This window comes from Lingula anatina, chromosome 4 (genome assembly GCF_051362555.1).
Source record: "Lingula anatina isolate TDL-2025a chromosome 4, LinAna3.0, whole genome shotgun sequence".
NCBI classification, from domain to species: Eukaryota; Metazoa; Brachiopoda; class Lingulata; order Lingulida; family Lingulidae; genus Lingula; species Lingula anatina.
In genome coordinates this window covers 12,695,790-12,722,669 of record NC_141770.1, presented here as the reverse complement: position 1 = coordinate 12,722,669, position 26,880 = coordinate 12,695,790, and the positions used below count along the sequence as shown (strand labels likewise).

The following is a 26,880-nucleotide window of genomic DNA, read 5'->3' as shown; positions in this document are numbered from 1 at the left end:
TTAATTTTTTCTTTGGCCCATATGTTTAGGCATGCATCCGAGGTTGTGAATATTTTTGGCAACTAGATGGTAGTCATCTCGAGTTCCTTACCCCAACCTTGGAAATTTAATTTCTTAACAGGAGATTTCAATAGTCTAATATTTGGGGAGGGTTTCTTAAAATTAAGCAGTTTGTTGCAAAATCTCTTTCAAGAGATATGGAATAAACAATGTAGTGAAAGTGGGTACCTTTTCAGGATAGGTATTAATAATTGTAATAAAAGAAATAGAGGACTAAAGTAGACATTATCACTTTTGCAGTTAAAGGGATAATAACTGATCGTTTTGGCCAAAAAGTAAACAATGAAGTAAACAATTTTCCCATACCTACCAATGGTAAATGAATCCATTTCTACATTTCTTAGTCCCTGTTTTTTTTTCTAAAAAGTTTTTTTTTAATAGTCTTAAGATATTAGAGAATATAGCCATCTATAGAGGTTGCGTGGTCCGATGACAAGCTCAGATATCAGAATAATAACTATGGCTGCCATTTTTGTGGTAAAACAGAATATATTATATTTCTTTGAGTTGTTTACAATGTTTTTATTGTGAAATATAGATGTCATACGAAGAGTTATTATCCCTTTAAGTCCCAGTATTCCTAGACATCAAAAACTGATTGTCTAGATGTGATCTGAACTACAAACGCATTTGCAAATGGTATACTACTCTTTACTTTATTGGTTTTCACGACTTGTGCATCACTGATCATATTGACATAATAAATAAGATAGCTTCACTATAAGGCTGTTTTAACTAGTATGGCATCTAATTACAAACTTGCAATATTAGCAATGCTGAAGTTGGCAAGATTACAGATAGTATAGGTTTCTGAACGTTTTTTTTTTTTTCGGTTATGACAAAATATGTCACAAAAGTTAGGTAATAAAAACCAAATCTATGTTGCATCTGAGTTTTTGACAACTTAGACAGCATTAAGATCTTAAAAAACCTTAAGTCTGATAAAATATTAGCCAAGACTTGGACTAGAAATATAAACGTGAACGTCCTAATTTCTCACAATTTTCACTCACCACTTGATACCCCGAGTTTCAAAGCACTGAATTTGACTAATCTCTCAATCAAGACATCCCAATATGTGCTCATTTACATATAGAGGTTTACTGGGATAATTTCCATAGAGAAATCAAGTTCACATCAACCTTCTGAAACTCGGGGGTCATTTATGTACAGATCAAAATCAAAAGACCTGAAAATAAATGCACCTTCTGTGGCCATAAAAAGGCTGTGTATTTACACCAGAATAAAAATACTGGCCATCAAGAAATACTGTATGACATCCCTGAATCTTGTTTTACCAGTACCAACTCTTTTTCTGTATATGCTGTGGCCATGGGTTATTTATTAGAGCTATATTCTCTCAGATACTCATACCAAGTTTAACCCATGAGGCAGAGGGCAAAACTGGAATTACTGATGGGATTATTAAGCAATTGTTACACCGAAGGAAAAATATTCCAATTACTCATAGAGGCTATTAAAGACTCAATCAAATCTCAAGTCTCTACATTTTCGGTTACCTTGCATCCTTTTCTTATCAGCATCCACACATGGCACAACTACTACAAAACCAAGAAAAAAATGAAGGAAGACTGCATTATTTCTGGCCTTTTTTTCCTCGACATTTACAAAACATACAGAAAACAATACTTTCCCCTTTCTTTCATCCATAGTCATCCCTCCAGGAAATAATGGTAATGAAAAACCACTGTGCATTTTGACATCTCACACTATTGAACATCATTCTGTACAACATATAACAAGCATCCACATCATGCCAGTATGTGAATCTTACAGCCTTCAAACTCTCCACATCAAAATCTAACAACAAATAAAACATAACAGCACCATTTCTGCTTTATCCAAAACGACCCACTTGCAGCAGAAGACTTAAAATGTTAAGATACAGTGAAATATACTTCTATCATTTCTGAACATTTAAACCAAGCACATGAGGTATTTAAAACATTTCCACAATCCTACACTCATTCCAGTAACAAGATGTGAAAGCAACAAACTAAAACATGAAGAGGCACCATACTACAGTTAAAGGGGAAAATGCCTAAATGACAAAAGTACTATAAGAGTCCACTAGGTATTTAAATGTTCAATGTTATAATTCAGAAGAGAGCTACAAGCGATATAAGGCAGGTTGGGAGGTCTTTCCTGTTTTCATAGAAGACCCCAATTTACAGAATTCAAATAGATTTTGTCAAGTCTGTATCAGATTCTAGGAAGTTGTGTTAGGGGTTTAATTTTTTTTACGTTTCCAACCTAATGACCTAGATTATGGCAAAAATGGGAAATTACCTAGATATGGGGGAAAACTAAAAACTTAAAAACAATGCAAAAATGAGAAAAAAAATTTACAATAAAAATAAAACACAAGTTATACAATTTAGCTGAATTTGTTTAATGATATCAATTTCTTTTGTGTTCAACCCTAAAGCAGACAATTAAGTGACAATAACACCCCCCCTCTCCAACCCCTCACTCTTTCACCACTGAAAAACATGCACCACAAACAATTCTCTAGTTAACAAAAGCAAAACGAGGCACACAATAATATATTCTGAAATATTCCACACAGACATTCTTCACACAGGTGACTTTCACCTTTACCTGACAGCAAACTCAGATCCTTGGGGAGAAAAGTATTCATTTTACAGATTAATGGGCAAACTGTGAATAAATGCTGTGAAGGTTTTGTAAAGAGTTAGGTATGATTTGGATATGCCTAAACCCAGTCAGGTGTAATAAGCATCAAAATACAAGATGAGATTTTTGGGCTCTAAAAAAACAACAACAAAACAACAGACAGTAAGGCAGCTTAGAATTGAAAATTTACGCAGAAAAGGGATTTAAATACAGTGTTTTCAATTGATGGGATGGCAAAATTTTGACACTTGAAAAAATCTAAAAACACTGTCAAAACCAATTTAAAAGGGTGTATATTTGAAATCATTAACCATAATTGAATTTTGGAGAAAAAAATTAATGGAACCTGATTATCCAGTAGTTGTAAATATAGAGATGTTGTAATTTAGGTGGATTTTGTATAAAAAATGATATCTCGGCAGGTGTGGGTATTCAGATTGATTCTACATCACACCTCAGAAAGCAGGGACAGTATCAACCTGAAAGGCAAGCATAATTTAAGGTGACAGATTAATAAAAGTGACATCATCATGGCAACTTAACTGTGACTGCTTAATAAGTTAAAGTTCTTTAAAATTCTTTCCCTGTTTTTTGACAGTTTTCTCTCTATGCATGCACCTAATTCATAACCTGTAAGAGAACCTTTGATCTACATGACGCAAACGTTTTTATGGGCCCCATTTTCAGAGCAAATCTGATCTACAATGTCTCTTTTTCACTCTCTGCGCATTGTCAACTTCGAATTACTTTTGGACCTGAAAAAGAATGAGTCTGACATTAACAGTTTTTGCTGCCAGCATTTTGTTGCACTCCATAGAGTTTATCACGGGAAGAATGTGATAGTCAGTCTCGGGAGAGTCGTCGGAAAACTCGTGGCGGTATATGATGGGTCTGACTTTAGTCTCACCATATGGTCCCTGAAGTGCTATGAAGTACATGTCAATGGGTGCCTGGATTTTACTCTTCAGCACGAGCTGATAGCTGAGCATGCGGCGCATAGTTTGATGCGGGTTCTTTATGTCGTCATTGACACGTGCTTTTATCACCCACTGTAGGTTGAATGCAGTGAAGCGGCTGGTCTCATAGAAAAGCTTTGTGATGAAGTCATCTGTGCGGTATGGTCGGAGCTGCAAATCTAGAAATACAATCAGAGCATGGCAATACTTTACACAGGTCCAGCAGAGCTTCTGGACAAATACTTCAGTTACCATAACAGTCATTAAGGAAAATATAGAGACAACTATTCATGGTCAAGCATTTTTTGTAACTGTAAAAATGGCACAACTTGAAAATTAGATTTTAATGAAAAGCTTTAAAATGAATTATCGCAAAATCACACATGAACCACAAAATGATTTCACAAAACAGGTACCAGAATTTAAGATGTTACTGGAAGAATCTTTACTGCAGTAATCACCATCGTCTTACCACTGAAGGTGATTTTCTCAAAAGACAACAAATTAAATATGCTGTCAAAGAGCATGGTCTCCCTAGCTCGACTCTCATCAATCTGTTTTAGTGCCTCCATTATTTCATCTCCACTTTTTTTTGGATGGAGGCAAGATTGTTCGTGCAAAAACAGCTCGTGAAAGGGCCCTTTCCATGGGCATCCAATACGGAGGTATTTGCAAGCTGTTATTCTACAATAGTAGAAATAAAGAAAGAAAACCAGATTAGATTTTAATTCAAGAGGTTTGGTAAAATCATATATATTCATGTATGTGTGCATGTTTAAAAATCAGCCATGTTTTCAGGGGTATGGATGATCTCAATCTTCCCAGGTTAATTTAAACAGAAAATTAAGAGTTTGGTTTAGGAACCTCTTCTATTTTCATAGCATGTTCAGTTGTAAGCTGTTTACAAGGTCTTCTTGACTACATTTTCATTCTCAATCAGTGTCAACCATATGATTTAATACTGCTGAAACACCAAATTTATTGTCATGTAAAGCAATTAATATGAAAAAATTATAATTTCATACAAAGAAACACTGCTATTTAAATATATATATCTACAAAGCATTTTTCTTTTGAGCATTTGATATACTTTTTTGTTTTCAAATTTGTCTGCTCCTGTGGTCTCCCAGTCGTTCATTATTATCTAAATCACTGACTTCCTTGGTGCTCCTCACATTAGCATAGGCCACTATATATGGTAACTGTATGCAAATGAGTATGCAACTATATATACATATATACAACACAGCTGGGGCACTTATACTCACTATAAGTATCACCCACCCTGAAAAACAAAAGTATATTTAAAGACAGTTGGGTGTGGAGCACAAAGTCGTTTGCATGTGTGACAAAAATGAACCAACTGGGAGCACGGGGAGAATGGAGGAAAAAGTTTGGAGCCTACTGTCCGTGTCCATCGGTTGAAAAGATGTAAATGAAAGGCCATCAGAAAGTGGGAATGGGGAGTAAAAAACACATTAGACCTACCCTTCCATATGATGCCAGAGTCGCTGACTACCAACGCACCACACTCAAGACCACAACCAAAATGCCAGAGTGCGCTGCAATGGTGACGTCCAACAGTAACCATGGAAACCAATGAGACGGGCCCGCAGCGTCATACACGTCCATTACAGACCGTAGTATTGAGGTGAAAAGCTATTTTAAAAACAAATTGTTTTTGAGTGAAAGGGGAAAGTGTTTATCCCTACAAAAGAGAATGCTGTGAGTTAGTGGGCCACACTGGGTGGCCAAACCTAGTGCACACAGTATCACCATGGCAACAGTTGCCATGGGGGATCAGGAGATAGAACACCAATGTAGTACCTCTCTATGCACAGCTCCGACTCATGCTGTTCCAATTTACACCGTGGCAACTGCTTAGCGCAGTATTGACACTCAGATGGCAGCTCGCACACGGCTTTCTCAACAGCGAGGTTCCTGGAGCAATGCGTTTTACTGATCTCACAGCGACAGTTGGGGCACGTAGCCGTCTCGTCCTTTAAGCGTGCATCAGCCAGCAGGTGTGAGAAACATCCAGCACACATCAGGTGTCCATTGATGCACTGAAATAAAGTGGGGGAGATATAAGCACCTTATCAATTCATATTGCTATTCATGTTTGCTTTATTGCATTAATTTCAATTTTTTTATTCAAAAATATACTTCTACTGTATATTTAACATAAACTTTTTTTCATTTAATCTTATTTTGGCATGTCTTCATGCATAATCAAATCATCTATGTGTCTTTTAATATGAGAAAATATGTTGTTGAACATGAAATGCAAGAGTCATATTTCATCATGACCGTTCCGCATGCCTTCCTACGAATACATTAACTCCATACATACTGCTGGCAGCGTTCCAGACATATCATCACCGGTCACGTGATTCCTTTATTAGGTCATTTAGGTGGGGTAAATGTGGATACAGAAATATGATCGATCATATTTCTGCGTGTTTGGTACTTTTAATTGTGTATAAAAATAATTTAGATCATAAAAGACTGTCATAAGTGCAACAGAAATGAAAGGGGGAGTATCTCTACTGTTCGTGTGCCAAATCAGCCAAGTGTGAAGAATGATCCCCAAATTTCAGTTCCTAATTTAATGAAAAAAATACGGCCAAGCGCGTCTACTTTTGGTGCAATAAATTGTCTGGGTCTATATTTACAAATGTAACAAATAATAAGTCCACATCTCTGTCACATTCTTGCGATCTCAAAAATAATTTCTGTAAACAAATGCCCAGCTGTTTAAAGCGTGCACGTACCTGATACACTGCCGACCTTGGTAGGTCCAAACAAACGGTGCAACAAAGAATACCATTTAGTCTTTCCTCCAAGTTGTAAGGTAAATGCTTCCCTCCTTTTTCTGTCTTTGCTTTTTTCTTCTCAGGTTCAATATTTTCTCGATCTTCGTCTGCGATCGCTTGATTTTCGTCGCGGACTTCCAGCGATGGGCCTGCCACCTCAGCCATCTTGTTTGTTGTTATTGAGGACAGGTGCACGTGACACCTTGTCGACGTCCAATGAAAATACAGTTTTGTTTAATGATGTCATTACTGGCCAATCAAATTTCAAGGACACGGTGACCTTGTAATGCGACCCAAACGTCGTCAGCTGATTTTGTTTACATATGGAATGCAGTTTGTGTGATGGCAGGGGTCCTTCAATGCGTGAACGACGGCGATTTTATTTTATTTCGTGAAAACAAGAATTACTCTTTTTAACGTTGGCATTTTTAAATTATTTTAAATGATAATATGTGAAAATAAAAAAGTGTACTAACACCTTTTTCTACACTTCCTCAAATTGATTTTTTATTGACATTTAGTCTATCTCTATGTCCCGTTGATTAACAGTACTGTACAAGTTGAAAAATTTTTGGTAACCAATCAATTATCTAACTATAACTTAAGTGAATGAAACCTTTTCTTTTTTTATTTTTAAATGTCATATTGCAGTAGCCGAGGAACTTAATCAGTGCATACCTCCACATAGCCTACCCTCTATACCAGGGCGGCAGATTGATTTTTCACAAGATATTAAGTTATGTCTTAAGATAAATAGACAGTCATTAGATTCTCTGGCTTTTTGAAATTTGCCTACATAATATCTGCCAACCTGGTAGAGGGTACATATAGCTTAGCTGACCTATAAAGATACTAGTGCATGAACATCATTCATTAATCTAAAGCAAACATGAATATTTACAATAAATAACTATCGAACACATTAAAATCAATTGATTGAATTAACACCATAATTATATATTTTTTGTAATGGTAATTTAATAGGTGAAGTTCTTTTATGTATAAATTAAAAATGTACATGTAATTTTCAATGTGCCCTTTTACTTACCATCTGTAAGCACTGTTTATATCTCGTCTTAAATAATTTAATAATTTAACACTGTAAAGAATTAATATACTTGTAAGAATTTTAGATTTTAAAAAATTATTATTTGGCACACCCTATGCTAATATCAATCAGCTTGTAAAAACACACACCTGTAAATTAAAAAAAAAATTACTATCCCATTAAAAAGTAATAATCTGAACATCCATTTATATTTAGGATACAACTTAATTGGACTTTGAAAAAAAATCACATTTTCCCATCACACCACTCAACTTCTTCCTTGCGAACTGCAAAAAGTCATGACATAACATTGTTAACCCTTCTCATATAAAGATTTACATAACATTATAATTGCATACCTTGATATAGCTATTTGTTAAAATTATTTATATACTATGTCTTTTAATTGTCAGTAAAATATCATTCAAAAAATAAAAATCAACACAAAATTAGAATACAAACCATTCCACTTTCAAATTTTCATTTTAAAGTAGATTCAAAATATTTTCATTGGCACTTATGTCAACTTCATTTGTTAATTTTATTCATTTATTTAAATATCATTTCATTTATTATATACTGAAATTATCATTTTTCTTTTGATGCATTCAACTTTACCAACTGTTGTGTTTCCATTCAATTTAATAACTCACACCATAATTCACTGTCCTTATAAGAAATCATCAGGATTAAAATATAAATTAAAAAAACACAGATTTTAAGTAAAAACATTCCATTTTAATTTTTTTCAAATGATTCAAAACATTACTTTTGGCACTTATGAGAATATCCCTTATTTATTTAGTTGCTTATTTATTTATTTTTAGTCTTATCCTACCTAATAATTATCAGTGATTGTTTGGGATGCATTGAGCTGTATTATGAGTAACCTTTTGATTAGACTTCTATATAAGAATCAGGTCCGGTCAATCTGTAACTGCAGTTTTTGTAATGTTGCAGCTGTGTCACTCGCACTTTATGTACATCTTGATATAATTGCTCTACAACTTTGGGGATGTGTTCAAACTGCCCAATATCAGCCAACTCATCATTATACTGCCACTGCATGGGGCCCATAGTGTGAGCATGGCGCTTGGGGAATCCCTGACCCAGGCGCCATTCAAAATCCTGCTTTATATCAGCATCCATCTCCTCTTTTGTGGGGAGTTTCAGCGAGCCATCCAGAGTCTTAAGAACAAACTTCACTTGGTTGTGGAATTGTGGGAAGGGGCAGATTTGTTTACAGATTCCAATAAATGACAGCCGCGGGCATTCGGTGTGGATGATGTGTTTGTACAGGGGGATCACGCGTTCGTCTTCAATGTTAAGAGAGCATTCTGGGGAGAGGAAAGGGAAGGTGTAATGGTATCCTGTGCACAAAATCAAAACATCAAAATGACACTCTTCGCCATCTTTCATCACTGCCCCAGTCTCTGTCATTGCGTCAATCCCAGATGCTTGGTGTATATTTGCTGGCAAGTCAGACTTCAATGGAGCTTTGTTGTGACTCAAAATAACCTGAAAAAAAGGATAGAAATTTTTAAAACTTGCAGTAGCTTTGTTAGACAATCTTTAATTACACTTATCTTATATGTGAGCTGCACACATCCCCAAAAAATAACTTGAAGTTTTTTTCTGGTGATCCTGACTTCTCTGTCACATTCACATGCATTGTAAACATCTACTCGTGTAAAATGGGGGAATAATGAGGTTCTGCACCTGTTTGGCAGTCTTCGCCAACTCTAACATTATGTCCTGCCCTGAAGCACCTGCTCCCAAACAGCAGACCACTTTATCTTTAAATGGCTCTGGATACCTGTAGTCATGACTGTGCAACACTTGGCCACTAAACTTTTCCATCCCAGGAAAATCAGGAATAACTGGGACTGAATAATGCCTGTCCAATAAAAAACAAAAAGAATTAAAAGGTGCCATGTGTAGGCATTAAAATCTTGTCACAATAATTCTGGTGTGCAGTGTACTGTAGCTCTCTACTGAAATATAGGGAATGATCAATGCAAATCCATACAGCATACAGGCCAATGTATAGCCAACTATTAAGTGTTTAATGGGCAATTAAATATAACATCTTAACATCGAAAATCCTAGTAAAATTTTCAACACTGGCTGACTCAAATGTTCTCATAATGACAAAATTTTAGCTACACATGTTCAAACACTGGTTACAATAACTTAATTTAGTACCAGTTAAAATTTAATTTTAACTTCTTAATCAAATGTTGAAATGCGTTATAGTACAAACCCATTACAAACAATAACTGCATCTGTCTCCAATGTTTCCACTAAACTGTCCTTGACTCTCACGTCCTTGTACTGTATTTGCCATACCTGCTCTCCGTGTTGACCTTGAACTGGTTTTACACTCTCAACTTCTGTGAAAAACTTTAAAAAATAATAATCATCTATAAGGTCAGTATATTAAGTCCATTTTCATGCCGAGTGGTGCACTCAACTAGACTGGTCCTCTTAGAGAGAATGGCCTTAATAGCCTTCCTATTTAATTAACTAAAAGACTCACCTAACGAAACCCAGCCCATTTATTTACATAATGAAAAAAAAAAAGTCAACTTGTGGAAAACTTGTGTAAAGGAGAAAAAAGTGTAATTACATGCTAGAACCTCTCAAAGTGGACTGATCCAGTAAAATGTACAACTTGATGTGAAAGAGCCTAAGCTTAAATTGCATTTACCATGTGAAGACTGCCGACTTTGTTCAAACTAAAATATTATTATGAAAATAAAATAAAGACATTAAGGTTTGAACAGAATGTTAATGCAAAATCTGATTTGTGATGTACGCTTGAAGTTTTAGATATTATCCATTTTTTTTACCTTATATCTACTTCTTCATGTTATCAGAACACAAAACAAATAGGTAAAACAAAGCATAAATAAAAAACAAAAATATGTTTTAAAATGCTATGTGAACTCAACACAAACCTTGATTAAAGGCTTCAATTTGAAGTGTTCAGCGTAATCCTCAAGGTATTTTCTGACAGCTTGATGAGTGATAAAGGAAGGCCCATCTTTCTCAAATGGGAAATCAGGAAATGCCATCACCTCCTTGGGAAGATTTGTCCTGATAGAGAAAATTGCATGCACTTATTTTAAAACCAACTTTATAAAAATGTCTATATATCCCTGTTTCAGAATTTTTTTAAATTTTGTTCAATGGTGAGCCATATTAAGAAAATAACTGAACATACAGTGTGTGTGTGTGTGTGTGTGTGTGTGTGTGTGTGTGTGATTTTAATTACATTTAATTTTAATTTTAATGTTGATTTAAAAATCAACAAATGATAAAAAAACATTAAAATTATAACAACATTTAAATGACACATAATTTACCATTTAACAGACATGTTGTCACAAACCTTAGGTCCCTGTACATACTGGAGTGTATTGGAAGACCGTATTCATCGCTTCCCGTATTCTCGTTGTACACCCATGTCCCCCCTACCACTCCAGTCTGCTCGAACCCAAACGCCTGGAACGTCTCCGTTTGTGAACTAAGATGGCGTAACGCCACCAGGCCCGCGGCACCGGCACCTATCACGGCAACACGGATTACTTCTTTAGCCACAGACATAATGGTAACGAAGAACGGGCTCTAGATGCCACTGCTGCTCAGAATTTACAAGCAAAGACGAACTTTCATTTATAACATCTCGTATATGGGCCAAGGTCGTGACCGAATACTGATACCCAGTATACTGACATTTTGTCTATTTTAAGCACAGTGCACTTCAAATAAAATATGCACAGAGTAACACAAAAATCATGCGTTAAAGCTTCTGGCAGAACTGGATGTGCTCGATATCGGACCAAAATCACAAAGACATTGACGATTATGCTCGCCCCGTGCACAAGTTTACCAAGTACCCATTGACAGTAGACGTAAATGTACAAGGTGAAGGTCGTAGGTAGTAAAAAGTCATGTGACCACTATGTAAACCAATCGAGTTGCTTGCTGCGGCGTCGTTATAACTCGAATGAAAGTAGAATGAAAACAGTGATGATAATACAGATTATTGGTGTTAAATGATGGTAATGCGCAAGGAAAGAATAACGGAATAGAAATCAGTGAGCTATATATCACTGGCTTTGCCTGAGAAGCCTGAAAATGGCAGATAGGGGTGCTAGCAGTTTTACAAACGGACAAAGTCGGAGACTGACGGAGAGCATGAATGGATCATCGCATATGTCAACAAGTGTTGACCGGCGTGCCACTTCCCGAGTGGGGCAAAGGCCTGGTAGCACCAGTGGACACATGCAAGGACTTTTAACGGAATTTCGAACGCTTTATGACAGCCGTCTACGTAGACTGGACGAAGCTGAAAGGTCTGGAGAGGATACGTCAAAGGTATGCAACCCCCCCTTTCCACTGTCACTGTCACATGGGCACCCGTACTGTAGTAATGCACAAGGGAAGAATTTATTGTAGTAATAAGTTAAAATGATATTAAATAAGATAAGTTAATTGTTATAATTATATACATAAATAAAAATAGATTTCTCCAAAATTACGATAGGTTTTTTATGTACCAATTTCTAGTCACATGGATGTAAAAGATTTTTTCATTTTGGCTGTTGCAAGATTTTTTTATGGAATTGTTGTTATAAAAAGAAAATGCAATTTGAATATTTACAGGGAACTCATTTCTGATAGATTGGCGGGATGAAATTATGCCACGTTTTGATAGTTTAATCATCAACACAGTGCTGTTAATTATTCCTCTCAAACCGTGTTTACTACAGTACTACATGTAGTACTATATGATTTTATTAACTTGCTGCCAATGAAAAGTGGTGCAGTATTAACATATTGTGATGGTCTTCTCCAGTGTCCAATATGATCAAGAAAAAAAAATCAGTAACTGACTTTATAACAAAATCTAATTGTTTTAAAAGCTTGTCACTGTTAAAGGGTGGCAGTATGTTATGCTAAAATAAGTGATGTAGAAGACTAATGGTGATGTGACAGTGCCAATACTGTGTTCTTATGTTTACTGTTGATCAGACTAAATTAAGATAAAAATTTAATATTGGTTTTGATATAAACACAAAGTAAATACTTACAATATTATTACATAAAAAATTGTAGAAATGTGACAAAGTAAAATTTTGATATTGGTTTCAAAGGAGTTGTAGAAATTTGAAAGCCAAAGCACATTATCTTTGCACCAGTGTTGATGACCATTTCTTTCCCCAAAAATTTTTTTCAGTCACATAATTCATATTTTCTGCTAGTACAAAATTCATGCCTTAGGACTCCTATTGATGATTTTTATATCTACGCTGTGCTAAGCAGGGGTAGTGCTAGCAATTTTTTTAGCTTAGCCATATCACCACATTTTTGTCAATTTGTTATCAAAATGGTTATAATTTGGCTAAAACATGTCAAATCTAGCCCTTTTTCTCTAGCCAATTTCAGTCAGTTTTAGCATTTGGCTAAATTGGTGAGTTTGAGCGCTACCCAAGCTAAGGTCTGAGAGCAAATGCCTAAAAAACTAAACAGTTTTCGAGCCAGCTGTAGTGTGGGAGCTCTCAAATTTTTATCTTATCTCTCATCTCCTCAACGTGCACACTTCTGTTAACGCAACCAGTTTTCCCATCAACAGAGATATCTAAATTGTCAGTTGTAATAATGCTTATTGCTAATTTTCTGTTTGTGTTGGCAAGTTGTTGAATAATATTGTAACAAATTAGCTTTATGTTATTCGTCTTTTTTTTTTTTTCATTTTCCTCTATTTTCACTAAGTTTTACAAGAGGTTCGAAGGTATGTGTACTTGTCCTATGTCCATGGAGCTGTCTTATCTCAACATGATGTTTGTTCACCACATGTAACAAAACTATTTTGATATGAAAAATGTGATTCCTTTTTTTTTCTATGTATCATGTCCTGCTAATTTTTGCATTATTTTATTTATATATTATACATATGATAATCCTTACAGATGCGTCTTAGGATCATGCAGTCATACGTGCATGACTTGAGCGAGCAGAACGAGGTGTTGGTGCAGACAGTGGAGGAACTGGAACGCGAAGCAAACGACCGGGTTGCCATCTTAGAATCTAAACTACAGAAGACTGCCAGCTCAGTTAAGGTGGGAAATGTTTGATAAAAGGGGGTGATAAATTATGACAGGTAGATTATGAGACACTCTCACTCTGTGATGGGATAAAGAAAGAAAGAGAAATAAAATGAGTAGATAAGTGAAAAAGTATTACAGGTAATGACGGCCAATAAAGGATGCATAAACTGACTGAGACATTTGCAGATATCTTGTGTGCATGGTGTCAGTTTTAAATCTCGAACAGAATTGATCAAGGTGACTAGCTACTATCCAGTCAGCTATTTCTAACTGAAACTCTTAGCCTAGTGGGGTCTTATTGCAGACATCATGAAACTAAGGCTTCGTTCACATGCAATGTCTATTTTCTATTTTCTATTTTCGGTATGTCTTATGATCACGGTCTGTGCACTGAATATCCCGCCGCGTAATTACTGGCAGCGCGAGCCAGTTACTTATAGTAACTTATAGTAACTGGCTCGCGCTGCCAGTAATTACGCGGCGGGATATTCAGTGCACAGACCGTGATCATAAGACATACCAAAAATAGAAAATAGAAAATAGACATTGCATGTGAACGAAGCCTAATAGTACTGATCAGACCAGTCAGGGCCTTAAAAATTTTCGAGGACCACTACAATTTTACTTTTAGTCAGTCTAAAGGACCAGCAATAGGTCAAAGAGCTGCCATTTTGAATTTACAATCAGGGCTCCGTAACTTGAAAACATCGCGAATTGCGAATAGCAATATCACCTTTCATTTCAAGGCTCTTATATGGGGCGAGTAAATCCCGAGTTATGGAATAGAGACGCTTGCACTCGGTGGCAATTTGCGATGCTTTCGAGTTATGGAGCCCAGTCCTGAAAATAGTCCATCAGTCTGGCAATTTTTTCATAACTGCTGCTATGAATATACAACTGTTCTTCAAAGTTTTCAGCTTTCCAGTAATTGATCTAGTGGGTTATTTATCAACTGTGAAATACCTTACTTCTGTCATTTAGATGGCCTCATCATTTTTCTGTTCACAATTACCAAGGTTCAGGATACATGTTTCAATTGTCTAAGCACATGCCAGATTGTATAAATTTTGACATATTCTGAAGATAATTTTAATGTCTAAAATGGAATATGCTTACTAAGTAACAAATTGATAATAGTACTGTTTTAACTCAGTTTTGACTTACTAATAAGTAAAATTTGTGTGATAATGTACCAAGGTCGGATCGTGGTTATGCAAGCTAAAAGTTCTTCATATTAAGCATTCAGTTCCTGTCTTGTCACTGCAGATATGTATTCCATTGAAAACTGACAAATAAAATAAAACTCCATTCAAAATGATTCTTGACAGGGACACCAAAATAATAATTTGAAGTTCAAAACAAATGTGAGAGATATGATGAGTTGGAAGGTGTGATTTGACGGCAATTTCTTCTGTGAGAAACCTGTTATTTGCATGACCTTGTATTTTATGAGCACAATTTAAACTGAAAATCATTCTCATGTCACCTCCTTTCCATTTTACTACCCCATAACTCATTCATTCTGGAAACAGCAGCATTAAATTTGCCGCTTCTTCCCAGAGTAAGCAGCAGACCTTTGTTCTCTAGTTTACTTCTTGTGCTGATTTCTTTTATTTCATGTAATACACAAACAAACACACAGAGAGAGCAATGTTTACAAAATCTTGATAAAAGAAGAAATAAATTCCTGAATCATAAACTGGTCTGAATTGGGTCCACAATCAAAGCGTCTTTATCCAAAGAATAAACAAATTGGACCAGTCAATTTACGTGCACTGGATTTATAGGGCCCCTCGGTAATTGTATACTGATTAATTTGAAACAGTTTTCCGCACAAAAAGGCAGGAACTGTTACTGTGTTTGCCGCTCATGACTTGTAAGAAGGAGGCAGGATTATTATTTGAGGTGCCACAATTTTTGGGATGCTATTCCTCTCGAACCCCTAGAGGGCAGCTGGTCAAGGATGCTACTAGTAAATGGAATGCTCTCATGGTGAACATAAGGATTGACACTGTACATTTTGTCAGGATGAGATCCATCAGAAAAGTTTCAAGATTCTCCTGTTCATGAGAGAAAATTTACAGACTGCAACGCTGGTTTGCTGCAGAGACTGATTTAAGTCTGTCACCAATGTTTCATTTGTACAGTATTCAAATATTGAATACTGTGTATAGGTCATAATCAGGATGTAGAAAATATTTGGATTGATGGGTTTTTTATGGTTAAACTTAAAGGATTTGAGAAATGTATGCTCTGTAACTAAGTTCTGTATGCTGTTTGCTTTATTATATAATATGCACAGGGCTCCAAGAACAGGCAGGCAGTAAGTGCCCTCATATTTTGCACAATGTGGTGTCAGTTTGCTCAGAAAATGATGTCCTGATGTACAAAACACTGAAACTAGCGCTGAAACCGATGCTGATGAATTATGCAATTCACTTTGAAATTGTAAGAACCGATTCCAAAACAGTTCAGGAATTCTAGAGAGAAAAAGACACCAAGGAAACGGAGGCCTGTGGCACCCTTGACTCTTTGTACAATGTATAGCCATGGGATATTGCACCCTAAGGCGACCAGCACACCAAAGAAAGTGCGCTGGCAAGATCAGGTGGAAACTGGCATCCACGAAGGGGTAATATTTCATATAATTCATTCTCTAGTTAATAATGGTCATTGGCCCTTTGTCTTAAAATAATAATTGGCACAATTTGATGTTAATTTTCTCAGAAATGAAGTCCTGATGTACTAAGTACTAAAATTAGAGCTGGAACAGATGCCAATGAATAATGCAGTTCATTTAGTAAGAAAGTTGATTCCAAAGCTGTAAAGGAAATCTAGAAGGCAAGAGGGGTCTGCAGCACCCTAGATTCTTTGTGCAATGTACAGCCATGGGATATTGCACCCCAAGGCGACCAGCACACCAAAGAAAGTGCGCTGGCAAGATCAGGTGGAAACTGGCATCAATGGAGGGGTAATATTTCAGATAATTAATTCCCTAGGTTATAATGGTCATTGGCCCTTTGTCTAAAATGAATTATTATTGACCAAACTACAGCACATTTTAGAAGTACTTTTGAAGTGCTGACACTTGATGTTGGATATTGTAGGTAATTTTGGTACGAGGGGTGCAACTGTTCCCCCAGGGTAGAAAAGGAGGGGTGGGGTGCTGTGAGTATATATGGGTTTAGAGGAGGGAATGATAAAAATGAGTACCAAGGTAATGATTTTGATTTTAGGGGAATGTAATTACTTAATAAATTTGAGCAGTGTGGATTAATTTTCATTTAAAATATTTTGTTAGTAACAAATAATTGAAACTATGAAGCATTTTAATTTTTAAGTAAATATCATTTACTTGTTGAACCACAATTCACTTGTATGGGGTGGTTTGACAGATAAAAGATGGCACAAAGTTTGACAAGGATGAACCTGGGTATCAATTTGGCCAGTTCATAGAAAGCAACATTTTGAAACTATTCCCTAATACTGAACTGTGTATGCATCACTGTGACTGCCATATCAATGAACATACCAGCAAGAACAATAACTACCACTATACCAAATTTACTGGAAAATAAAGGGACCAAATCAAGTAAATATTTCTGGAAAGACCCAGGGTGGTGAGACTAATGTTTCTGTGTATATTATATCACTTCTGACATTAGATTTTATTTGTTTCAGGAATACATGGGAAAGGCTAAAGATTATGAGAGAGAGATGAGGGCAGTGGCTGTTGAGAAAGAAAAATCAGATAATGTTATAGAAGTAAGTTGTGCTGAGCGCTCTTTAAGCTGTCTTTTTATATATAAGGAACAGATGGTTAAGTGTTGCCTTTTGATCAGTAGGAAAAAAACGTGATATTACTATATTTGATTATCCAAGTGGTTAATTTGGAGAACAAAAAAAAAAAATGCAGTTCAAAATATGAATACACTAATTAAGATAGTACTACTAGATATCTATTTGGTACAGATGTGAACTCTAGTAATCATTTTTGAAAAAAAAAAAAGGAATAAATTGTATGATCATTTTTATGTGTCTTTCAGGACCTTCAGGAGACACTTGACAGATGTGAATCTGAAAATGCCGTCTTGCGTGACAAGAACGCCAACCTGCTGCATGACATCAACACGCTCATTAATGTCATTGGATTTGCTAGGACAACAGGAGGGTGGGAGGTAAGTTTGTACAAGATTAACCAGGATCTCAGGAGGGTTAGAAATGGGTACTGCATAGGAGTTTTGAAAAATGAAGGGTGGGTACTGTCAACATAAGGCTAGGGGGTAGGTTCTAGCTAGGATTTGCCAGGACAGTGGTAGGTTGGAGGGTTGATACTGTGTAGCATATGACAGCACAGTGGAAAGGTAGGTTTTGCACAGGAATTATCAGGACAACCTAAGGGTGGGAGGTAGGTTTCGCATGGGCTTTACCAGGACAACCTAAGGGTGGTAGGTAGGTTCTGCACAAGATTTACCAGGACAACCTGAGGGTGGTAGGTAGGTAGGTTTTGCACAGGAATTATCAGGACAACCTAAGGGTGGGAGGTAGGTTCAATAGGACAGCCTTAAATTCTTCATTGTGTTTTATGATTCAAGTGACAGCTCCTATACCAAAGATCTGTCACTTGTTCATGCATGTACAGACATTTGAAAAGTTAAATAAAAGAAGTATCCATCTTGCACCAGTGTGTGTGTTTGCATCATTTTTGCTACAATTAACCAGTACCTTCTCTTTAGGCCACCAGTTTTGTATCTGACTTTTAACTTGTGTCATTTTATACTTTGCTTTCTCTCTCTCTCCATAAATATCCATTTACAGTGGAGACAAAGCTTTTTTATGACATTTCCGTAGACACTAGATCATACAATAGCAATATTTAGCAGTATTTAGCAGTATTGATAATAGCCTTTGATTACGCTGATCTCCATAAAACATACATCTGACACTGTCATATGTTGCTTGCCATGTAAATTTAAGTGCAGTTTCTGAATCCTTTTATGTTTAGTTTCTTCCCAGTGTTAATTGTGCTAAGACTTAGGCTTCGTTCACATGGAATGTCTATTTTCTAAATTCTATTTTCTATTCGCGGTATCTTATGATCATGGTGTGTGCCCTGAATATCCCGCGGCGTAATTACTGGCAGTGCGAGCCAGTTACTTAAAGTAACTGGCTCGCGCTGCCAGTAATTACGCCGCGGGATATTCAGTGCACAGACCATGATCATAAGACATACCACGAATAGAAAATAGAATTTAGAAAATAGACATTGCATGTGAACGAAGCCTTAGGTCTCAGTAGCCTGGCTTAGTTAACAGTGATGCTTTTGTAATCTGATGAGAAGTAGAATATTTATCAAGGTCTTAAGGTGTTAATAAGGAAACTAAATGAAGCTCTTGTTATACAACAGAAAGTCATTAACACTGTGGATGGTGTGACCATTTGGTTTTCAGGTGAGAAATATCACCGCCTGCAGATATATGATCTACTTGACAAGAGTGACATTTTATGTTCATTGTGATGCGCTGTGGATCAGATAGATTAATACTTGCAGTTTGATTGCTGATGTCTTGGATTATCAGTCACCATGAGAAGATGAAATTATTCATTTTCATCAATTTGATCTATCTATGTATTCTCCCATATGAACAAACTGTTGTTCACTGGAGAAATGTTCTTTCTGAAAGTAAATACTAGTAGCTTAATTAAGAAAAGATGTCCTATGAAAATGCTGAATCAGATCCTTGAATTATAATTCAGGTGTTTTGTTTTGAAACTTTGATTCTTGGATCACTAGCTCAAGTTGTATATATAAAGAAGATGCTATATGCCATTGTGATCTCAGAGATTATCCATATTAAAATAATATCATGTCTATGATCACTGGAGTGGCTGGACTCATTGTAGTAGATTAAATTATATCTACGTGATCAAAATGTTGCTATTCACCTGATAAAGATGTGGATCACTGATGAGCTTCAACATTTTATTCAAACCAAATCAAGGAGTATATAACAGAAGTTCTGTTATAACTCCTTGACCAAATTATCCAGCAATTGGGTTTAAATGATTCAATTTTAAAATGAGAGGGCCCAGAGTGATATTTGGTAAAATGCATTACTGGTTATTTTCTGTTCATTTCCAGATAGATGATCTAGTCTTCAAAGAAGTAACTTTTGACCAAGTGTTTGGGCCGTGGGAAGAGATAGAGAAAACGTGAGTAACAGGAAGAGAGAAATTCACACTGTGCTGAAATAAACTGATGAATAGTGGTTTAAAGCTCTGTTCACACTAGAATGAAATAAACTGAGAAGTATTGTCTTATAAAATATGGTGTTCACACTAGACTGAAATAAAGTGAAAATTTTAGTCATAATAAAGCAACATTGGCTCTAGATTGAAATAGATAAATAGATATTGTCGTATGGAGGAATTTTCACACTAAGCTTGGATCAGTTGAGAAATCAGTCTGTCATAAAATAAGCAGCAGTTTGGTATGGGCCTTAAGGAATGTTACAAAAACAAGACAAGTATCAACCAACCATGACTAAATAATAAGTAAAAGATCTAATTGCCATAATTCCAAGTTAGCAATGCCGTTTTCATGAGTTGCTCTCCATATTCCAGGAAATCATCGGAGGAGGTGCTAGAGGGCCATGTGGAAGACCTGAAGCAGCAGCTGCGTGCCAGGGACGACTTAATAGAGCGCTTACAGAAGGAGCTCAGGAAGGTGCAAACGGAACACAGGACCACTGTGAACCAGGTCAGTTTGGGGACTTGACAAATGACCAGTAGTCACTGTTGTTATATTGGCCAGTGGTCACTGTTGTTGTATTGACCATGGTCACCATTGTTATATTGACCAGTTGTCAACGATGTTATAATGGCCAGTGGTCACTGTTGTTATATTGGCCAGTGGTCACTGTTGGTATGTTAACCAGTGGTCACTGTTGTTATACTGACCAGTGGGCAGTGTTGTTATATTGACCAGTGGGCACTGTTGTTATATTGACCAGTGGTCACTGTTTTTAAACTGACCAGTAGTCACTGTTGTTATTGACTTACAAAGACTAAGTTTAGTAACTTTTTAAGATGAACTCTGATGGAAAAATAAAAATCTTATGTCTCTTTTCACTTGAGAACTCACTAGTAAGAGATTTTTCATTTATTAAGCTTTAGTTAAATCACAATGATTACAAAGTGATTCTGTGTTCTTTTCCCCTATTCTTATCAGCTTTCCCAACAGTTTGATGTAATGTCCGGTGTATGTTTCCCTTAAGGTCACTCAAAAGGACACTGTCCTGGGGTCCATCCGGTCCTCCCTGTCCACTGTCCAGGACAGAGAGCAGACGGCGGTCAGCCAGCTCACAGACAAGGACATCAGTATTATGAAACTCAAGTCAGATCTCAGGGTGGCACAGCAGAGGGTGGATGAGCTGCATTTAGAGGTGAGTGGAGAGAGAGAGAGAGAGAGAGAGAGAGAAGGAGAGAGAGAGAAAGAGAGAGAGAGAGAGAGAGAGAGAGAGAGAGAGAGAGTGGGGGGCAGGGGGGGGGAGAAGGTGGATGGATGGAGAGAAAGAGAGGAGATAGAGCAGGGAAAGGAGGGGAGATGGCAGGTTTTATCAGAAAACTTAATAGTTCAACATGTCTACACAAAGATGACTGTGAGGTGTACACTCAGACTTGCTTAAAGTCTTTTAAAAGACAGGCAGTTATGAAAAATTAGACAGACCAAAGAATTTTTTTTTTTGTTGGACTGAATCTTATTAATGAAGTAAGTAATACCATCAAAATGAATATTGTTAATTGTTGTTGATCCCTTGAAAAGTGAAGACAATTTTTTGCATGTGGGCAAAAACTGTTTTATAAATAGCTGATATAAACTTCTTTCCAGACTTGACATTTATAAGATTTTTTTTTTCTTACTAGCTTCAGAGTAGAGACAGGAAAATGAACAATGTCACTGCACAACTACGTGATCTCAACAACGAACTGACGCTGAAAGATGCGGAAAGTGACAACCAAGTCCATACTATACAGATGCTGCAAGAAAAACAGCGGGAAACATCTAAAGAAGTAAGTTACTTGTTTTTTGTATTTGGTGAAAAGCTAAGTAAGCTTTGTTTCTGCAGTTCTTATCATAGCATTTTGATGATAAAAGGTTTTTCACGCTGAATATCATTTATGCATAGTTTTATTTTTATATGCTATGCAACCAAAACGTAAAACATGCACTCACTTTCTTTTAATTATTTCTTTTAAGAGTACAATATTAAATAACTTTTCACTAGCTCTGTTATATCTCTTTATATTGGTTTTCACCTTATTTCACAATTGCTCATCTCTGTTCCTATTTTTAATAAAGAATCTGTGTATTCTCATGCTCTCTCATGCTTTCTCATATGCTCACTAGGGGCATAATCCAAGATAGGCCTGTGTCAGTGTCTCAGATGTCTAATTTTTATGATTTTAATGTTGTTGAAAATTGTGTAATGTTACTGTGATTGCAGATTACAAAATTGATAATATTTAACATTTCTTGCATTACAAGTGATTTCAGCAAATAATAAGAGAAAAAAGTCCTTCAAATATGTCAATATGCAATGAAAAGGATCAGTAGAGTACTTTTAACTATGCATTAAAATACAAAGTGTTCTATTATTATTTTTTTGTTTCTTTTCACACATTACAAGGAAAGTTTGTTTGGATAGTATAAGTGGCTTAAGTACAGATTATGCAAAAATGAGTGTAAACACCCATGATCCAGGTGTGCCGTCACCTGAAACCCAAGTTTTAATATTATTATTATTATTTCTTCAATCCACGTAACCAGGCAAATGCTACTGTTGCGAGCCCCCTGTGTACACAAGCTCTGTTGGAACAACATCTTACCTGTACGCAGGTCTCAAAAAACCAACATTGAAGTTAGCTTAATAAACACCAGATGTGAATTGCCCATAATTGTGGCTTTTGAATGATACAATAGTTCATCAACATGCTCCGTTATCCACAGTGTTTACGCAGGGGAGGGATTCAACAAATAAACCAACTCGTTGAATTAGGCAGCGTTGGTGGACATTTAACTACAAACACAAATATGTAGGTTGCAAACACTTTTAAGCATGGCTGATTAGGCTTGATCTATTGGTCAAGCATAATAAGAGAGTTTTTAGTGGATCTTGGCTTTTGTGTTGAGAAGGGGGTAAGAGTCGCAAGTGCCTGTTTGGTACCTCAGTGGGGGTGTTTGACTTGGAAAACAATCCTCCTTCGAGTTGTTAGTGCTTGTTTGCACAAGACGCCGAGGGTAGCGTCTCCTGACATGAGATTTTCGGCGTGGACTCTTTAAAAGAGCAAGATCCCGAGAGAACTTCCACCACGACATCTGTGCTCTTGAGTTCCAGTGCAGTATCCCTTTGGAAATTCTTGGCCAGGAGTTGAGGTTCGGACTAATGGTTTGAGGAGGAAACTGTTCTGCGAGATTCTGCTTTTGGTTTTCTCTCAAGACTTGTTAGTTACTTTTCAAGGGCACCTTGTTTGCCAAGATTTTTTTCCCCAGCTGGAATAGATTTACACTCTTAAGCTTTGTCAACCGGAGACAGTGCTTGGATTTGTTTATTTTACCAATTTTTAAAAAAATTTGGGATAAGAGAGACTCAGATTTTTTGAAAGGCAGTAATACTGTCCAGTTACTGTTATCATGACTGAGGTGGAAATACCAGCGAGAAAAATCTCATCCACCTCCACATCTGGTTCTGATCACCTGTTGAATTGCACCGCCAGCACAGACGAGTCTGGCTTTGAGGAGGCAGACCACGATGTTAGTTTTACCGATGATGAGAGCCTGGTCACGGTGCTGGACGAGAGGGACGTCTGCTCCCCAGGACTGGGGATGGCTTCGTATTTCCTCCGACTGGAGAAGGGGGAATATGACAAAAATGTGAAGACCACCAAGAAATCTGTAAGCTTGAGAAGTGCCCTGATTGGGGAGTTCTGTTTTATGTCCATATGTTGCATTGTTGTCACTAACATGTGTGATTTTCTCATTTTTTGGGGGGAATTTTTTTTTTTTTTTTTTATTTCCTAGCCTCTCAAGGTTATGGGAATTTCCAACAACATTTCAGGTAGTTGTAGACCCTAAGGCCCATGCAATATCACCAAATATTTTTTTTCTGTTTTGCCTACTTGTGGTGGTTGATGTATAAATGAAACTCTTCTGTTATGATTTCTTTGTTCAGGACTTTTGAGACTTTTTCTTCTTCTTCTTCTTCTTATTATTATTTATAATTTTTTTTTTTTTTTTTCAGGTTTGAAAATACCTCTCTTAACTGGTATTTATCTGTTGTCTTTGCAGGTTTCTAGGTGTGAGGATCTGATCCGTCAGTTGAGAACAGAGCTGGGACGTGCAAATGACGACAGGAAGCGAAGTGATGATGATGTAAGTATGGAAACATTGACCAAGTCACCACTGACACAAAATGTAATGTAATTATTCACCAAACTGTTATTTTCTTTTTCTGATAAATGTAACAGGGATACATTTTGTATTGGAAAAGCAATTAGATAATGAAGACTTCTGCTAAGGCAGTTCATTTCTCATTATTATTGATTATTCGATAAACCACCAAAATCTTATAGATTATAAGCAAGCTCATTTTTAACCTATTCTGAAAATTTTATCAAAATCCCTTTATAACTTTTTGAGTGCAGCTGTTAACTGACAAACCAACAAAAGCAAAAACGGTCCCCTTTACCAAGGTTATAAGAAAAAAAATAGAAAGTAACTAGGTATTTGAAATATAAGAGTTATTACCATGTTCTATAACTTGTATCATTTTTAGACTGTTTTATCTCAGAAATCCAATTTGCTGAAGTGAAAAAAAAAATGATGCAAGTGTAAACTCAGGAGTGTATAAACACGAATTGTAAAGGAAATTCGATATATTGCTCTCACTGTCCAAGTGGCACTACCTTAAATGAAAACTAATATTTCCTGGAATCGTAGCAATATGCGCTCTATCCGCACTTGAAGGTGATACGTCTCTGACGCACGTACTGATAAAAATAGCATTTGTTAATTTTCTTGGCATGTGGTGTGGATCAGATTGAATAAGATCTCATGTGACAGTCAGGTCTTCATTCAAATGAAGTACAGGAAGGTCCTTTGGTGACAATATATCAGGGATGTGATTTTTTTAGGTTTTCTCCTGATTTTTTTTTTTTTTTTTTAAACTTCGTGGGATAATTACAATATGGTCAATTTTAACTCTCTCCCCCCCCCACCCCCCCCCCCCAAGTGACACACACACACACACACACACACACACACACACACACACACACACACATCACATCCCTGATATTTAGAATTGGGAAAAATGTGATAGCAATGGATGGTTTGCTTCTATTAATTGATATAGGTTGAAGTCTGTTTTCAGTGTAACGAGGGAGGGTTGAGTTCTGAAGCCTACAACTGTGATATCTTCTAAGTCATTTATTATATACATTCCATACCATGTTGAACAGTACCCAGGGGTTGTATTTGGAAAAAAATTTAAAATATAAAGGCACTAACAGAGCACAGACCTCTGCTAAGACAAATCAGTTTCCATTACTATTTTTTACTTAGGTGATTTAAATATCACCACCAAAATCTAATCAACTTTAAGTCAGTCAAAATCTGACCTATCCTGAATTTTTCTTATTTTATGTCCATATTTTTTTGCACATAAGCTGTTAACAAACAAACCAACAAAGGGAAAATAAAGCATCCCTTCCTGAGGTGGAAATTTAAAATTAACAGGAAACGTTATGGGATTACCTAACACCATGCTTTTATGCAAACACTCTGTCCTTGTCAGCGGCATTAGTGGACTTAAAACATCTTAAGTAGGATTAATATATTGTGAACATGTTTACAGGAGTGTGTTTAAATTGAGTGACAAATATAAGTGAGCCTTGCCGCAGAAGGCAGCTGATCTAGCTGTTACAGTGGTATATGTAGAGCATGCTCATTACTCGATAAAAAACATGCAAAGTTTTATAACTTATTCAGGAAAAATTGATTGACAAAATGAATCCCGTAATTTTCAGAGCATCGTTAATTTTGGACATAAACACTTTATGGATGAAATGAGAACTAGATAAACTTGAGGTCATTAAATTAATTGAGTGTAAGTTGTGTGTGAGTTGTGTGCATTTGTGTTTCTTTTTCGTTGTTCTTATAATTATATACATTGTCATTGTTAGGAAATCATGTTGGTAAACTGGCTAGGTTTTATTATGGGCCATAATGAACTAATTAGTTATTTCTGATATCCAGGCTTGCAACCAGACTTAATAATAACTCATCAATAATTTGTGACCTCCAGGTTTCCCATTATGAGCGTAGGATCCGTGCATTGGAGACGGAGCTCAGGGACTCGCAGGAGCAAAAGAGGAGGGCGTATGACGAGGTGAAGAAAGGAAGAGGGGAGAACTGGATTAAAGTTGGAATAGATGATGTTCACTAAAGAAAACATATTTATGAAACTATTTGTCATATATCTTTTTGTTTTGTTTTTAAATACCCTGTACTTATTTTCAAAAATATCTTTAAGCAATTGGATACCTATTTCTCACCAAATGAAAAAATGTTTCCTTGATTTGTCCATTGAAGTCCAAACAATGCATATAATTAGTCACTTGATCAATAAAGAAGTACTAGTATTTTAAAATACTATAAAGGCTATTTGTATTTTTATCTCTTTAAAATGATAATTGATACTTCAACTTGAAACTACTCAAAAGGTAATCAGTTATCTTACAGATCTTTTTCCTTATTTCTCCCACATATTTGCCACAGATTGTTCAAGTTGATATTTTCACATGAAACTGCTCAAAATGTGTGTAATCAGTTTAACCTCATTCAGATCTTTTTCTATGCCACAGATTGGTGCGCTTCAGACCAAGCTGCGAGAAAGCGGTCGGTCAGGACAGGATAATCACGAGGTCCTGAAGTCGGAGTTGGCGCGCAGGGACGACACCATACAGAAGTTGAGGAACGAGGTGCTTAACTTACAGGATGCCAGGGACGATGCCATCTCCAAGGTAATGAAAATCAGAATGAAATATAAAAATTGTTTTGACTCTGTTACCAATTTTCAGTCGCCTATGGCATGGTGAGTGTAGATGTGAGATCTAGTTAGGTTAGGTATGTTAAGGTGATGCTTGGATATGGGATGGAAGTTACT

General features: G+C 36.3%; 3 protein-coding genes across 13 annotated transcripts in view; 1 reads left to right on the top strand and 2 right to left on the bottom strand.

The window, feature by feature from the left end:
* Window positions 1-695: 695 nt before the first annotated feature.
* LOC106173957 (zinc finger TRAF-type-containing protein 1) lies at window positions 696-6,689 on the bottom strand. The gene is made up of 4 exons (XM_013555303.2): window positions 6,449-6,689; window positions 5,502-5,740; window positions 4,147-4,358; window positions 696-3,853 (listed from the first exon to the last, which is right to left on the bottom strand). Exons 1-4 carry the CDS (start codon window positions 6,653-6,655, stop codon window positions 3,462-3,464), a joined length of 1,050 nt encoding a protein of 349 aa, XP_013410757.1. The 5' UTR covers window positions 6,656-6,689; the 3' UTR covers window positions 696-3,461.
* A 280-nt stretch (window positions 6,690-6,969) lies between these two features.
* LOC106173968 (uncharacterized) lies at window positions 6,970-11,421 on the bottom strand. Its single transcript, XM_013555321.3, has 5 exons — window positions 10,933-11,421; window positions 10,499-10,637; window positions 9,802-9,941; window positions 9,258-9,435; window positions 6,970-9,056 (listed from the first exon to the last, which is right to left on the bottom strand). Exons 1-5 carry the CDS (start codon window positions 11,145-11,147, stop codon window positions 8,436-8,438), a joined length of 1,293 nt encoding a protein of 430 aa, XP_013410775.2. The 5' UTR covers window positions 11,148-11,421; the 3' UTR covers window positions 6,970-8,435.
* A 94-nt stretch (window positions 11,422-11,515) lies between these two features.
* LOC106163150 (uncharacterized) overlaps window positions 11,516-26,880 on the top strand; it is a 52,056-nt gene continuing 36,691 nt past the window's right edge. For 9 of the 11 annotated variants that reach the window (XR_015334134.1, XM_087012077.1, XM_087012076.1 and 6 more), the window contains exons 1-11: window positions 11,516-11,921; window positions 13,517-13,666; window positions 17,336-17,419; window positions 17,701-17,832; window positions 19,797-19,867; window positions 20,279-20,414; window positions 20,932-21,099; window positions 21,581-21,727; window positions 24,003-24,086; window positions 26,020-26,103; window positions 26,579-26,737. Coding sequence is in view for 10 of the 11 variants with exons in the window: in XM_087012077.1 (XP_086868203.1) it covers window positions 11,682-11,921; window positions 13,517-13,666; window positions 17,336-17,419; window positions 17,701-17,832; window positions 19,797-19,867; window positions 20,279-20,414; window positions 20,932-21,099; window positions 21,581-21,727; window positions 24,003-24,086; window positions 26,020-26,103; window positions 26,579-26,737 (1,455 nt within the window). In the remaining variant the exon portion in view is untranslated. Of the gene's footprint in view, window positions 11,922-13,516; window positions 13,667-15,006; window positions 16,287-17,335; window positions 17,420-17,700; window positions 17,833-19,796; window positions 19,868-20,278; window positions 20,415-20,931; window positions 21,100-21,580; window positions 21,728-22,500; window positions 23,610-24,002; window positions 24,087-26,019; window positions 26,104-26,578; window positions 26,738-26,880 lie in introns of those variants that run through there. The other 2 variants (XM_087012078.1, XM_087012079.1) reach the window with 2 other exon arrangements.

Excerpts from the sequence above, each read along its gene's own strand:
- LOC106173957 (XM_013555303.2), bottom strand. The coding sequence starts at position 6,655 with ATGGCTGAGGTGGCAGGCCCATCGCTGGAAGTCCGCGACGAAAATCAA. Across the intron at positions 5,741-6,448 it reads CAAGGTCGGCAGTGTATCAG|TGCATCAATGGACACCTGAT; the intron begins GTACGTGCACGC and ends ACTTTATTTCAG. Across the intron at positions 3,854-4,146 it reads TGAGAAAATCACCTTCAGTG|ATTTGCAGCTCCGACCATAC; the intron begins GTAAGACGATGG and ends TTGTATTTCTAG.
- LOC106173968 (XM_013555321.3), bottom strand. The coding sequence starts at position 11,147 with ATGTCTGTGGCTAAAGAAGTAATCCGTGTTGCCGTGATAGGTGCCGGT. Across the intron at positions 9,436-9,801 it reads GCAGTTATTGTTTGTAATGG|GCATTATTCAGTCCCAGTTA; the intron begins GTTTGTACTATA and ends TTTATTGGACAG. Across the intron at positions 9,057-9,257 it reads TGGCGAAGACTGCCAAACAG|GTTATTTTGAGTCACAACAA; the intron begins GTGCAGAACCTC and ends CCTTTTTTTCAG.